A 13618-nucleotide genomic window follows, 5' to 3' on the forward strand; every position below is an offset into this window, starting at 1 on the left:
CACACTTATTGAATCATAACCTACGAAGAAATATTTACAGTGCACTCAACATATCGGTTGAACAAAGAGCAATAATTGGTAGGTTCTCAGGGAAATGATGATGTTCTACACCAATGTAGCCCTTGCCAATTTTAGGGCTTACACTCAAGTGGAACCAGACACATTAAAGCAATAATTATAGTTATGAGGAACTTAACAAAGAATATCTGTTGCACTGTGACAATGCATTGAAAAGGGTTTGACTTGGTCAAGATATCCAGGAAAGATCTCATTAAGAATGTGACACTGGGAGGCGTGTGTGTGATTCTGTTGGTTAAGCCTCCAACTCTTGATTTTTGCTCAGGTCATCATCTCAGGGTCATGAGATCGAGCCCCATGTTGGGCTCTGTGCTCAGCGGGGAGTCTGTTTGAGGTTCTCTCTCTCCCTCTCCCTCCGCCCCTCCCCCACTTGCATGCAATCTCTCTCTCTCTCATCGTCTCTAATATAAATAAATAAATCTTTAAGAAAGTGATATCGAATGATTTAAGTAACTAGTACTTTGTAGCTTAAGTGGCTGGGCGAAGGAGAGAGTGGCAGGCGCAGCCCACAGCATGTGTGAATGTGCACAAGGGGGAGGAGACGAAGTGACAGGACTGACTCGCAGAGTGGGAGGGCACCTCGCGTCAGAGTCAGTATGGGGTTCGGCACAACACCCATCAAATTCTGAGTCCCAGGAAGGTGAGATCGTCTTTTGCTTTTTATCTCCAGCATGGTGCTTTGTACACAGCCGATGCTTAACACACATTTCTTGAAGTGCAATGAGAAAAATTACCCGGTGGATAATAGTTAACACCCTTCTTGGCAGCCCTGTTTCCAAAATTTTAGGACTTTTCTTCCCAGTTACCTCTTTTCTTATGTACTAGTCTACCCTTTAACATGATATAAACAAACCACTGTATTTTTTCTTTTTCCAAAAAAAAAAAACATACCTGTTGGACCAGGCTGGACAAATCTGTTCGAAGAACATCATTAATATTATCAATTTGCTGATCCAAAGATGGGAGCTGAAAATTCATAAAACAAAATATAAGGCTAGGTGGATACTGCCAACAATTATTTGTCATAAAAAAGGAAGTCATCTTATATCCAAGTCCCAAAGTCTCTATATTATAGGGTATGATTTAAGTTTCTTTTGAACAATAGAATATTGTCTGGGGAGAAAGACATTTAGTTCAGAGTCACCTCTACAGGCATTAAGTTTTAGATATTTGGAGGACTCCTATTGCAGTTAGCAAAAGTTAGGGAAAGAAGTTTAACACAGATCAAATATGTGTGATCTCACAATTTCAGGTACTGGTTATTTTTCAATAAAGCATTAACAACCTCTTTAAAGACATGTTTAAAAACAATAAAGCCAAAGGTTATGTTGGTGAGTAGTCTGGAATACATTTCTCCTTGACAGCATTGTACATGGACTTAAAGTGTTCTGTCTCTCACCAAGACAAACATCACGGATCTCCTGACACGATGTACCAAGAAGAACACAGTATCACTCTTGCGATATCCCCAGCAAGTATGCATGACTTCAAATCTAATCGTGAGGGCACACTGAATAAACTTAAAATGAAGGTCCTTCTATAAAATAAATGGCCTATAGTCTTCAAAAATGTCAATATCAAAAAAGAAGAAAACAGGTGGAGGGGTGCCTTGTTGGCTCAGGTGGTAGAGCATGTGACTCTCAACCTCAGGGTCATGAGTTCAAGCTCCCTGTCTGGCATGGTCCCTAAGTATTTAAATAAATAAATAAATAAATAAATAGGTAAAAATTTTAAAAAACAAACAAACAAAAAAGATAACAGTGGAAGACTGTCCCAGATTGAAGTAACTAAACAGACATGACAACTAAAGACCATGTATGACTCTGGACTGGCCCTTAGACCGGAGAAAGAAAAACAGCTGTATAGTCAGATTTTTTAGGAAAATTGGAATATAAGCCATGGACTAGATGGAGTTTGGGTCAGCATTACATGTCCCAATTTTGAGAACCATATAATAAAGTTTGTGTACAGTTAGGAAAGGCACTGAAATATTTAGGGATAAGAGGACACATCACCTGCAACTTACTGACAAGTGATTGAGAAAAACACAAAATGCACAATATTTTATAAAATGACAGTATACAAATGACAGTATTTTATGCAAAAATGACAATATGAGTAGTTGGTAGATACACAGATGGATAAACAGATGATGAAGCAAACGGAGCAAAAGGTTGGCAGCTGGTGTTTCTGGGTAAAGGGTGTGGACAAGAGTTCCCTGCACCGTTCTTGCAAATTTTCTGCATGTTTGAAAGGACATCAAAATAAAAAGTCACTCCCAGAAGACTCAATCCTATACATTTTAAATGCAAGGGAAGATCCCAGTCTCTGAAAGACTGTGCACTGGTGACCACAGTGATATGCATAACTCATACATACACGTGGAGACTGAAGGTGAAGAATGTGCATAACGTTGGCCCATGAGATAGAAAGGTGTGAAGAGTATAATCATATTAAAATATTTTATTAAAAAGAGTGGTATGTATATACCACTATCTTCATACATTAAAAATCATTAGGAGACTTTATTTTATCTGTATCTCAGGACTTTGTATATTCAAGTTGCTCCAAATTCCTTCTTTTTTCCACCGAATTTTCTCTTTGGAATATGGGGAATTACCTTATATTTAGGCATATGTGGTTAATATACTAGGCATGTCATTTCAAACTATTTTTTTTTTTAAAGGTCTACAAAAACACATCTTGCTTCCTTTTTTCTTTTTAAAGCTGAATTCATTCTGGTAGGTTCCACCAAATGAACTGCAGAGAACACTTAAGAAAGGAGGGCTTTCCCATTTTTCCTTCTGCCTGGCCACAGCTGTGCCAATGCGGTGATCAGGACACTGACAGAGACCCAGGCCGCCGTTCATCTGACAGGGGTCCCAATGGCACTGCCCTGTATCAAGGTCACCTCCTCACCTGGCCCAGGTTGGTATTGTCCTCCAGCTGGTCGAGAGACATTCTGATGTTGTTGCAAGTGGTAGCCACTGGCGGGACAGAGCACATGGGGTCACTGAGTGACTGCTCCACGTTCCTTTTCACATCACTGAGGCTGGTGTTAAGTTGTGCAGTTGACCTCTTCAGCTCCTTTAAAGTGTTGTTCACATTCAACAAGGCTTCTCTGGTCTCCTTGATTGCTGTGGGGACACACCTAGTTTCAGAACAGAAGCACCCACCAGGCAGGCAGTGGAAACTCGTTTTCATCTACAAGGAACCTTCAGGGAACTGGAGATGGACTTATAACAGACATTGGGAGGCAACCAGGGGAGGAGCCCTCTAGGGGAATACAGGGACACTGTTGGCCTCCTTGGCCAGCTACTCCAGCCGGCTCAGCTTTCCGACCTCAGGGCTCTTCGGACAAGAAAAAGGAGTAAGAACAAGCCCAGGAATGCAACGGGGACACTGAGTTGCTGCATTCACTGGCCGCCACTGGAACAGTCATGGTAGGAAAAGATGTCACTCCCCTAGCATCGCCCAGTCTTGAAGAGGCCAGCCCTAAAAAGCTAGCATCTTCAACCCTGAGCGGTTTTAACCACATCAAAACTGATCACACCCAGACACATCTCAGCGACGGATATTCAGAGAGCTGGAATTACACAGAGTAGCAGGTGAAGAGTATGATTTGGGGTTCAGGCGGGTCTAGGTACAGATCCCTTCTTTGCCACTTGCTGGTCACCAGAAACCGATTCCTGAAAGTTCTTTAGTGATTTCCTCATCTGAGCATGGTGAAACCACCACCACATTCATCCTTGCATGTGGGCATCAGAATGCTCAGACAGATTCCGTGATGTCATCGAGTCCATCTGTTCTATTTGGGGAGACTCCCAGCCCAGGACACATTCTTATACTAGGAGATCCTTGATAATTGTTTGCTATCTTCCCAATTTTTCTGAGGTGTAGAACTATGTATTCATGACCAGGGAGGTTGTGAATTACAACCCTTTTCTACAATGACTTAAAGCCACAGGAGTAAAAAATGTGAAATTTAAACAGAGGGCACTGCTCTTCTCCTAAGCCAGCAGGCTCACAGAACAGATGGCAGAGCATCAAGCCACACTTGGGTGTTGCAAGCGAAAATGTGAATGCCCTTAAAAACTGCTTTCTCCAACCTTCCCTGGCAACCACATACAACTTGAGTGAGAAAACCATGTGCACACACACACACATGCACACACACACTTTAATGCATTGTGTTGTGGGATCTCACCAGAGGTCTTATCCCAATTCCGCAAACACCTCGTGATAGCATCTTTGGCAAACTATTTCACCTCTGCGGATCTCGGTTTTCTCATCTGTAAATTAGGAAGCTGGTTGGGTCATCTCTTGGTTCTTAGGAGAGTCTATAATTCTCGGCTATGTCTTAACAGGTCTGCTCACCCAAGATGGCACCACAACCCAGCTCTGATGATTTACCCTGAGACCTGGGGAGGCTTCCAGGAGTAGACCGTATGGCCATTGGCCCCAAATTTTGTCACCTGGCTTAGATATAAAATCTTCACATCTGCTTCGATCTTTTCTCTTGAATTTTGGTCCAGTCATGTCTTAACAGCATTGGAGATACAGCAGTATTTAAGACTTTGTCAAAGAGCCACTCTGGGAGTCAGTAGTTGCATCTCTTGCACTTACCTCCCAGGATTATCAGCAAAGCATGGGCTCATATTAGAGGGTCAATGAACATCTACCATAGCAAAAACAAGAAACAAAGAACAGGGTTGCAACTAAAAACACAGACAGGATGCAAAAGAGTGTGCCAAAATATGCCTCCCATCACACAACACACACCTCACATTTTAATGTGGTTTACCTCTCAGAGTCCTTTCCATTTTAAGAGAAGGTATTTTCAGGCAAGAGACAAACAACAACAACCTAGAATGATGGGTGATAAAATAAATTGATGGCCCAGAATACGTGTGTCCATTTAAGTACAGTCTGCAGACATTCTGGGTTATGTGTACTATTCCATCATGTCCTAAGAAAGACTCAGAGGTAATAAATATACATTTTTTCCAAAGCCTTCAAAGTATTTTATGTCTATAAAATACCTACTGGGTTACAACTCTGGGAGTCATTCCAGACTTAGCAAGATCACATATATTATGTATCTGAAGTCAGTGGAAAAATATTTTAGATTCTGAATTTTAGTTAATTAACATTTTTACCAGCTCATAGCACATTTCCTTTGTAGTTCCTGATCTGCAGCTCAAAAAAGATTAACACAGATGAATTTGCATGTTTCTGCTATCTCCAAAGCCACTAAACATGTAAGGCTGCAAAGCATTTTTAGCAAAAAAAGTTGTCAAAGCATTGATTCTCAGCCTTTTGGCTAAGATCCAGTGCAGTATCTGTTCTTATCAATTTAATATCTGATATGTCCTCTATCTAAGGACAATATATTAAATGGATTTTTGGAGCAGTGGGATGGAATGAGTTTACTCCATCCACTCCACACATCGACCTGGCATTGAAGTACCTCCAGGAATGGTGGTCCCGTCAAGGACAAAAAAAAAAGTCATGTCAGTTTATTAAGCATAGTATAAGACACTTTGGCAACACCAGAGGCTAAACTATAACGTGTTTAGCCTGCTTAAAAAAAACAATAAAACTTTAAAACTAATGCAGGAAGCACTGAAGGGAGCAATAAAATCTGTTTTAATGGCCTTTAATTCAAAGGAAACTATAATCCAAACAGTAAAAATGGCCCAAAAGTAAAGGTACACAACAATCACATTGCATTATTCATATATTTTTGGAAAGAATTTGCCATTACATAATTTTGGAGCTGGAGAACTCCAAAGACCAATTTTCCAAATGCTGAACATCCTTCCATGGCCACACCAGCACCTGAACTCTAGATTTCTAACTCCTCCTCCAAACTCCTCTCTGCTGTCTTGCCATGCATGGCACCAAAAGCACCCTACATCTTAACACTCTCCAGTGGTGTTGGGACCTAAGTTCCATCTAGTGTGGACCAAGCCCCACAGGCTTTATAGTTAGACCTGCATCTAAATCCTAATTCTACCACTCCCCAGCTACCTGGTCTTGGACAAGTTACATGATCTCTGAGCCTTACTGTCTTGATTTGGTAAAATGGAAGTGACTATACCAATCACACAGAACTCTTATGACTCTGAATAGGGTTTAGGAAATGTACGTGGCATACCTTCAATACTCCTAGGCCCTCAACACTCTAAATATTACTTTATGGCTGATGATTTCTACAAACACTTGCTGTGGACTTGGTTGGTTGACATCTCAGAAGTCATGTCATTGTCTATTGAGATGCAGCAAAACTGTGTTTAGATAACATGGGTCCCACTTCCCACTTATCCATTTCCCCTGTGTACCACTGGTCCAAAGATGGCTGTGGAACCCCGAATGCCCCAAATGGAGGGAAATCTGGTTGAGGAAGAGGAGCAATGTGACTAGTGTCAGCCCTCTTGCAATTATAAGGGGAGTTTGCATTAGAATGATACAGACATTGTAGAGAATGTCTACATCTCTACTGGGTGGAAAAATAAAAATCTCACCACTAGATCAAGCCTTACCTGAAGCCACCAGTGTCAGTTATATGAGCAAACAATCCACTTAGTTGAAAACCAGATAGAAACATATTTTCTATATGTGTTGGGGAAATGACACATAATTACTCAAGAGATGTTTCAAAGAGAAGAGAGGTGATGGGAGATATTTGATTGTAAAGGTCACAGAGCCAGCCCAAATCAGGAACCCACTGGTAAATGCAAACACACGAAGCTATGATGAGGGGACACAGAGGATAATCATCAAAAGCTATGCCAAAGATGTGGGAAGTGAAGGTTCAGCATTTTACAGGAGTGACAATTCTCCCAGTGAGGGGATGAGCAGCAACCAGGAACCCATCTCCTTTCATTGTCTGTTCCTGGTGGTTGGTTAAGTAATACCTCCTGCTAACCATAGGATGGGGCAGGGGGCGAAGGGCTCCTTGACAATGTTGTCAAATCTCCAAAGCAGCTAACTTTGGAACTGCCATACCTCCAATATCTTGTCATGTATGATATATTTCCTGTTGTTTAAGCCACTTAAAGGGTCTTTGGTATTGATATCACATCAATGGCACCTCCAAAAGACCTCTAAGAATCATCAGCAAAATTCCCAAAGCAAATAAAAACAACTATAATCTGATTTAAATAGGTAGATATATACACAGAGCACATTAAGGGTAACTAAAAAAAAATCAAATGACTACAACACATTAAAAGATCAGGATGCTTGTAGTCAAAAGGAGTTGCCTAGCGACTGAAGCAGGACTATGAAAGAATGTAATCTGTTTTCGCCTCCATCACCAGCAAAGTTACAGTATTCTACACTTAGAAAATGAAGATAAGGTCTGTGGGCCTTTATTCACTCAAGAAATGATAATTTTCTCTGAGCCAGATACTGTGTTGGGTGTCTCCAAACATAAGCTAGGGGAATTAAGAAATGAACAAATCAGTAGGTCAAGGAAGCATGTGCAGGACAGGGATCTGAGAGAGAATTATGCCTGCAGAGACCTATGGTAGAATAAAGGCTGAGATTCATAGCTTGGAAAGGAAGGTTTGGGGGTTGGAGGGTTGACATGGGATGTGACTGGAAGCATGGGAAGGGGCCAGGTATGCAAGGAAGGAAGGAAGGGGACATGGGTGTTTACAATCACATCCTTCTCTGGGCCTCAGTTTCCTTGCACTGGAAGGACGTGGCTCATGACCAGGGAAGCAGGTGTCAGGGAGGCCTCTAAGCGGCACCCACAGTGGAGCACATGCCTTCAGTTGGAGGGTCAAGGAGAAGAGCAAGGAAAGACTAATCAGTTGGTTAAAATGAATCTTACCAACTCCTGGCCTGTTCTGCATGTCATCCTGTTTTCATGTCTTTGAACTCTAAGGAGGGGTGGTGAATGGCAGGGAAGAATGTCAAAAGGAATGAGCGTAACTTTCCAACTTCAACACATGCCCTTCCTTTGTGGCCTGTCTTCTTGGGAATCCTGGCTCATGGAAGAATTCACAGTGGAAGGATGACAAATGTAAGACACAGATGAACGGTCCTCTCTACCAAACACTTAGCACAGACATCTCCACATTTGGAAGGGGCTCACAGTCTTATTTTTTCACTGCAATTGAACATGTAGTTTCTTAAAATCAGTACATCTGCTCCCTTAGATCACAGACTGTGGTATCTTAAGATATCTCTACAGATTCCTCTTTTCCCAAAGTTGTTCTTTCCAGGAAAAAGGAAAGCATAACCAATAGACCCCCAAAGACCTAAAATTCTCGAGGCTACTCATCTTCTGTAGCAAGTGTCAATAAGCTTTTTCTGTAAGGGGACAGATGGTAAATACTTCAGGGTTTGTGGGCCACAGGGTCCCTGCTGCAAATATTGAGCTCTGCTGTGAGATGCCCCCTCACCGAAGAACACAGCTGCCCTCCAATAACGGTCTTTACAAAAACAGGTGGCAGGCTCCTAGCAAATGCTGCTGTTATTATTTCAAAGGATTTGGAGACCATTAGTACAACCTCTTTTACACAAACTTAAAAACAAAACCAAACCATTGTGATGCTGTGTGTCTTTACCCAGCCTGTTGGCATGCCCACATCTGGGGAAAACAAAGGGAGCGTGATCCTGGGAAGCAGGAGACTTCCAGTGGGATCCCACTCTCGCCCATTTCTGGAGTGATGCTTACCTTCCGCCATGGCCTTGATATCATCAAGCACGGGCGTGACTTTGGGTCTTAGCTGTTCGTGAATCCCACCTCCTAGCAATGGCTTAATATCTAAATGCAAGGAAGCAGAAAGGGCTGTGAGAGTAGGCTCCAAGGAAGTCCTCATCTCTTAACCCATGTTTTCCTTCCTCTGCAGGATGTCCCCCTTGGAAAGTCATGTGGGGTCTCTCTTGCCCTGAAAACACCCTTTTCCTCCTCGACCTCATTTAGGTGTTGATTCTTGGGGGAGATTTCTCCACGCTGTTCAAAGTTTCCACACCAGCACTCAGTCCCCCAAGAAAAAAAGCAATCAACACAGGCTGGGTTTTTAATCCTACAGGTGACCCCTGATGATTTTGCAGGGAGATGAGCCCATACAGAGACAGCGAGAGTGGCGCCCCCCAGTGCCTTCCCCAGGAATCACACCCAGCGTCTCAGGGTGGAGGGCATGAGCTCCTTGCTGCGTCCCGGAGCCTCTGGGCTTGTCTCCAGCTACTGTGTGCATCCATTCGCAGGATGTGTCCTGTGGTTTCAGGAAAGCCTAAGACAGGTGACTTTGGGGTCTGGGAACGCTCCAGGGTATTTCCACATAGATTGATAGTAATCGTTCTTTGCTTTATGCCATTTCAGAATACAAGAGTATTCACAGGAACACTCAGTTCCTGGGTAGCGGGAAACCTTAGAAACTCAGGGTTTATAAAGTAGAGCCGTGTGTCTCTGATCTCTTCAGTGAGGCCAGGGCTTCCCAACAATGACATTTATGGATGTTTCGAGCTGGATAATTCTTCATGGTGGGGGCTGTCCTATGCGTTGTAGGGTGTTTGGAAGCCTCGCTGGCCTCTATCCAAGCAGGCGGGCAGCACTGTCCCCACCCTCACCTGTTGGGACAACCACAATATCTCCAGGTGTTGCCAGATGTTGCTTGGAAGGCAAAACAGCCCCTGGGGGAGAACCACTGAGGGAGGCTGTGTGGAACCTCCTCGGGGGCCTACAGGGGCAGCACTGACTGACCCCAATTTCTGAAGCTCACTGGCTTCTCTGGGGAGCCCAGCTCCATCCGTGACCCTGAATCTGACAGAGACCCATTTCCCTCATCACCTGGGGAAGGCAGAACAAGCACAGGGCCACAGGAAAGCAAAAGCATTCTTACCATAAAGGTTGGATTTTACTCATTGGGTAACAAACTGCAAATTGTCCATAACTCTAGGGAATTGTTCTACTTTGCCCCAGCTTTGATGCAGAAGTTGTAGAAATGGCATATTGATCACTTAGCTCATGTTTGATGGGAGATGGCCAGAGTCTCTTCTAGCCAAAACCAACCAAACAACCAATAAACCAACAAACCAACAAATGAAGTTGGGGCAACTTTAAGTTTTACTCACTATCCAGATCCGAAAATGCCTTTTTCTTTGTGGTTGCATACTGGCTCAGCACATAGTTGATTTGCTTTAAAAAAAAAAAAAAAAAGAAGCATGAAACTCTTCTAAAGTCCAAAGCCACAATAAAGAGATCTAACAAAAACCATCTTGAATCAGAACATTTTAAAAAGAAAGCAGGTTCCTAGAGATATTTATATTTTCTGATACCCAGACTTCTTAATACTCCAAAACTTCTTGGCTTGGGAAATAGGATTTCTAATTTCTCCTGATTCTGTGCATTGGTCCTGTGGAGAGGCGGGGGGCGGGGGGGGGGCGGGGGGCGGGGCTGGGGACAAACAGGCCCCTCCCCTGACATGGCGTCTCATCTTTTCCCACCCAAGTCCTAACCAGGCCCAACCCTGCTTAGCTTCTGAAATCAGAGGAGATGAGGCACATTCAGGGTGTCTGGCAGCAGGCTGTGTCCTCTCATCTTCTAAGTGGCCAGCCTGAGTGTTTTCACACCATTCTCTCTCAGTAGCAAGAGAGCAAAAATGAATACTGTGAGGTCTCTTGAAGCGTGAGGTCAGAGCTAGCTCAAGGTCACACCCACTGCATTCTTCTTATCAAAGCAAATCACAGGCATGGACCAGATTAAGGGGTTGGAAAGAGATTCATCTCTTCAAGCAAGGGACTAAAAAGAACTCGAGGCCATTTGTAATCTACTGCATTAAGACCAGCCATTTTACTCAGTGGTCACTACTGAGCTGGCCTCCGAAGATGCTGCTTACCCTCCAGTCTTCTGGGCCCTAGCGGACCTGCTTCCCCACACCCTCCGCGACACTGGGTGTTACCGTTGGCTGAATAACCATTGCCAATCCCCTCAGTGAAAATGTACACTAGTATTTAAATTTTCATTTTTCCAACTACTTGAGTAAGGTTAAATAGTTATTATGTTTGGGCCAATTATATGTCCTCATTAAATTAATGCACATTCTGCCCATTTTTTATACATTTATTAGACCTCTTCATTTATTTTGAGCTAGATAAGTTTCTCCCAAAGTTATGACAATTTACAATTCTTCCAAGATTCTGAAAGCAATCCCAAAGTTCACCAGCCATGACTGCTATATATAATGTTGCCACCTTTTTAGGAAAAAAGTTTTACTTTGAAGTCTTTAGAATGGTGGCTAAAAAAATAGGAAAATTTATTCACAGATTTATTTACAAATTTATTCATGCTTCTTATTTCCCTCTTATAAAGCTATGAATAAAATTAGCTTCTCTAACCTCAAGATTAAAAAAAATAAAAAATGCTTGCAGTTTTTGCTCTTTTAGTTCCAAACCCGTTTTTAAAAACTGGTACAATACCTAATATGTTAGCATTGTTTAGAATATAACAAACCTAGAAGAGTACATCTCTGTGTGGAAAGGCCCATGGATTCTGGTGAAATCTGATTAGGGAATTGAACAGGAAGGCATTTTTCTCCTCATACTGGTACCTATGAGCTCAGCATCAATTATTTGGGCTGGTTTCTACTTAGGTATTTTAAAAAACAATATTTTCTACAGGCAAGACATCACATGCTTCTGGGATACGGAAAAATGTGCCATCCAGCCATACTGCTCCCCTTCTCCCAAAAACAACTTCTGTGTTTTTTGTATGCGTGTATGTGGGCACGAGTGTGTGTATCCCCTTCCCAAGGATTTCTACGCATCTATCCAAATAGGAGCAAATGGGTGTTTATAAAGCAGGAAACTCTTGAAACTCTTGTCTCATGACAAGAGTAACTTCATGTAAACCACGCATAGTTAACTATATTGCCAAGAAGAAAGGACAATGGCACCTAAAGATTTTTCTTTAAAAAAAAAATCACGAGACCCATAAAGTAGTTGAGCAGTTATGTAATAAATACTATAATTTTATGTTATACCTTAAAATAAAGTAATAAAATAATGACACCTGTTCTGAAATGACATGTTTGTCATTTTCTAAAATTTTTTAAAATGTCATTTTAAACATCACTCACTGGGCCTTTATTGCTTCATCTACAAAATTAAAATGTAGCACCTGTCTGCACTGATTTACTGGGCTTCTAGAAGTCCAAATGAGATGCCAGATATATACAGGGACTCAGAAAGTCCCCAAACACCAGGTGTCATTGTGGTTTTTACCGCTGGCGTTCCATTCAGGAAGGTTCTCAAGTCTTTCAAGTTGCTGTCTGCCAACTTCCGAGTCTTTTCAATCTGGGTCCTCAGGTGGTGGTTGGCCACAAAGCCATAGATGATACCCACACTGCCAGAAATGGAAAAGAGAAGGAAGGACATTTATTACATGACGTGTGGTCTTCTGGCCAGGCACAGAGCAGCTCTGCAGATACAAGGGGAGCTGTGTCCTGCGTGGGACCCCTCAGGACGGCCGGACCTTCCCCCACACCTGGCCCCCTCCCACGGCTGCAGCCTTTCTGCCAAGATCCCATCACCCAACATGTGGACCACAGCATGGGACTCAGCCCTCTCACAGGAGACACACATTCATTTAATATATATTGTTCTGTTGGATATGAATCTTACAAATGGAACAATGTTCCCACTAAATGGGTGGAGGGAACAAAAGGAGCAAGGCTCATAAGGCTGTGTGTGCAACAGGGCGTCATTCCTGCACACTTGGAAATGTGGGTGCACACCGTCTTGCTCAGCATGCACACAAACACAGCCTGTGTGCATACCTCTGCTCCCTTCAAAGAAGACTATCAGGAAAAATACCAATATGATGAGGATGGTTTGGGCTTCCTAACATTTTTTGCTCCCTCTAATTGTCCTTATTACTTTTTTTTATCGTCCAGGTGAGTTACTTCAGCGTTAAACTGACAAATGAGATGCTGCGAACAGTAGCACACACACTGTATCGATCTATTTTGTATAATGTACAAAATCAAGAAACCAATGGTGCTAAAAGTCAGTGTTGTACTTGAGGAGGAGTGGCTAATGACATCATCGGTGTGCTCACATTATTCAAATTGATGCCTACGTACTTATGATATGGAAACTCTTCTCTACATAAAATATATTTCAATAAAGATTTTCAAAAACACCGTGAAAGGCATCTTGTATGACAAGTTATTAGGCATCTTGTATGACAAGTTATTCTACGTGAAAAATAAAAACACAGTTTCCAAACCATCTAAAATGTCTGCATTTGATCATTTTAAAGGCTCTCTTACTGTTAAGTAGTTACTAAATTAATTTGACCAGTTGGTTTGTTTTTGTGTCAAAGCCTTCCAATGTTAAAATGTTACGTTGAAAATTGTTAAATACCGGGGCGCCTGGGTGGCTCAGTGGGTTAAAGCCTCTGCCTTCGGCTCGGGTCATGTTCCCAGTGTCCTGGGATCGAGCCCCACATCGGGCTGTCTGCTCCGCGGAGAGCCTGCTTCCTCCTCTCTCTCTCTCTCTCCCTGCCTCTCTGCCTACTTGT

General features: G+C 42.6%; 1 protein-coding gene and 1 non-coding gene across 19 annotated transcripts in view; one reads left to right on the forward strand and one right to left on the reverse strand.

Moving 5' to 3' along the window:
* Positions 1-13618, reverse strand: part of PROM1 (prominin 1) — a 134675-nt gene that overhangs the window by 33124 nt on the left and 87933 nt on the right. For all 18 annotated transcript variants that reach the window (XM_045075853.1, XM_045075820.1, XM_045075819.1 and 15 more), the window contains 5 exons: positions 12319-12439; positions 10171-10234; positions 8771-8860; positions 2998-3215; positions 970-1044 (listed from right to left, as the gene is read on the reverse strand). In XM_045075853.1, the coding sequence (XP_044931788.1) occupies positions 970-1044; positions 2998-3215; positions 8771-8860; positions 10171-10234; positions 12319-12439 (568 nt within the window). The remainder of the gene's footprint in view (positions 1-969; positions 1045-2997; positions 3216-8770; positions 8861-10170; positions 10235-12318; positions 12440-13618) is intronic.
* On the forward strand, positions 5382-5570 carry LOC123391221. The gene has a single exon (XR_006605862.1). It is a non-coding gene; the product is annotated as a U2 spliceosomal RNA (small nuclear RNA).

Source organism: Mustela putorius, unplaced genomic scaffold (genome assembly GCF_011764305.1).
Source record: "Mustela putorius furo isolate JIRA1106 unplaced genomic scaffold, ASM1176430v1.1 tig00000083_pilon_pilon_pilon, whole genome shotgun sequence".
Taxonomy (NCBI): Eukaryota; Metazoa; Chordata; class Mammalia; order Carnivora; family Mustelidae; genus Mustela; species Mustela putorius.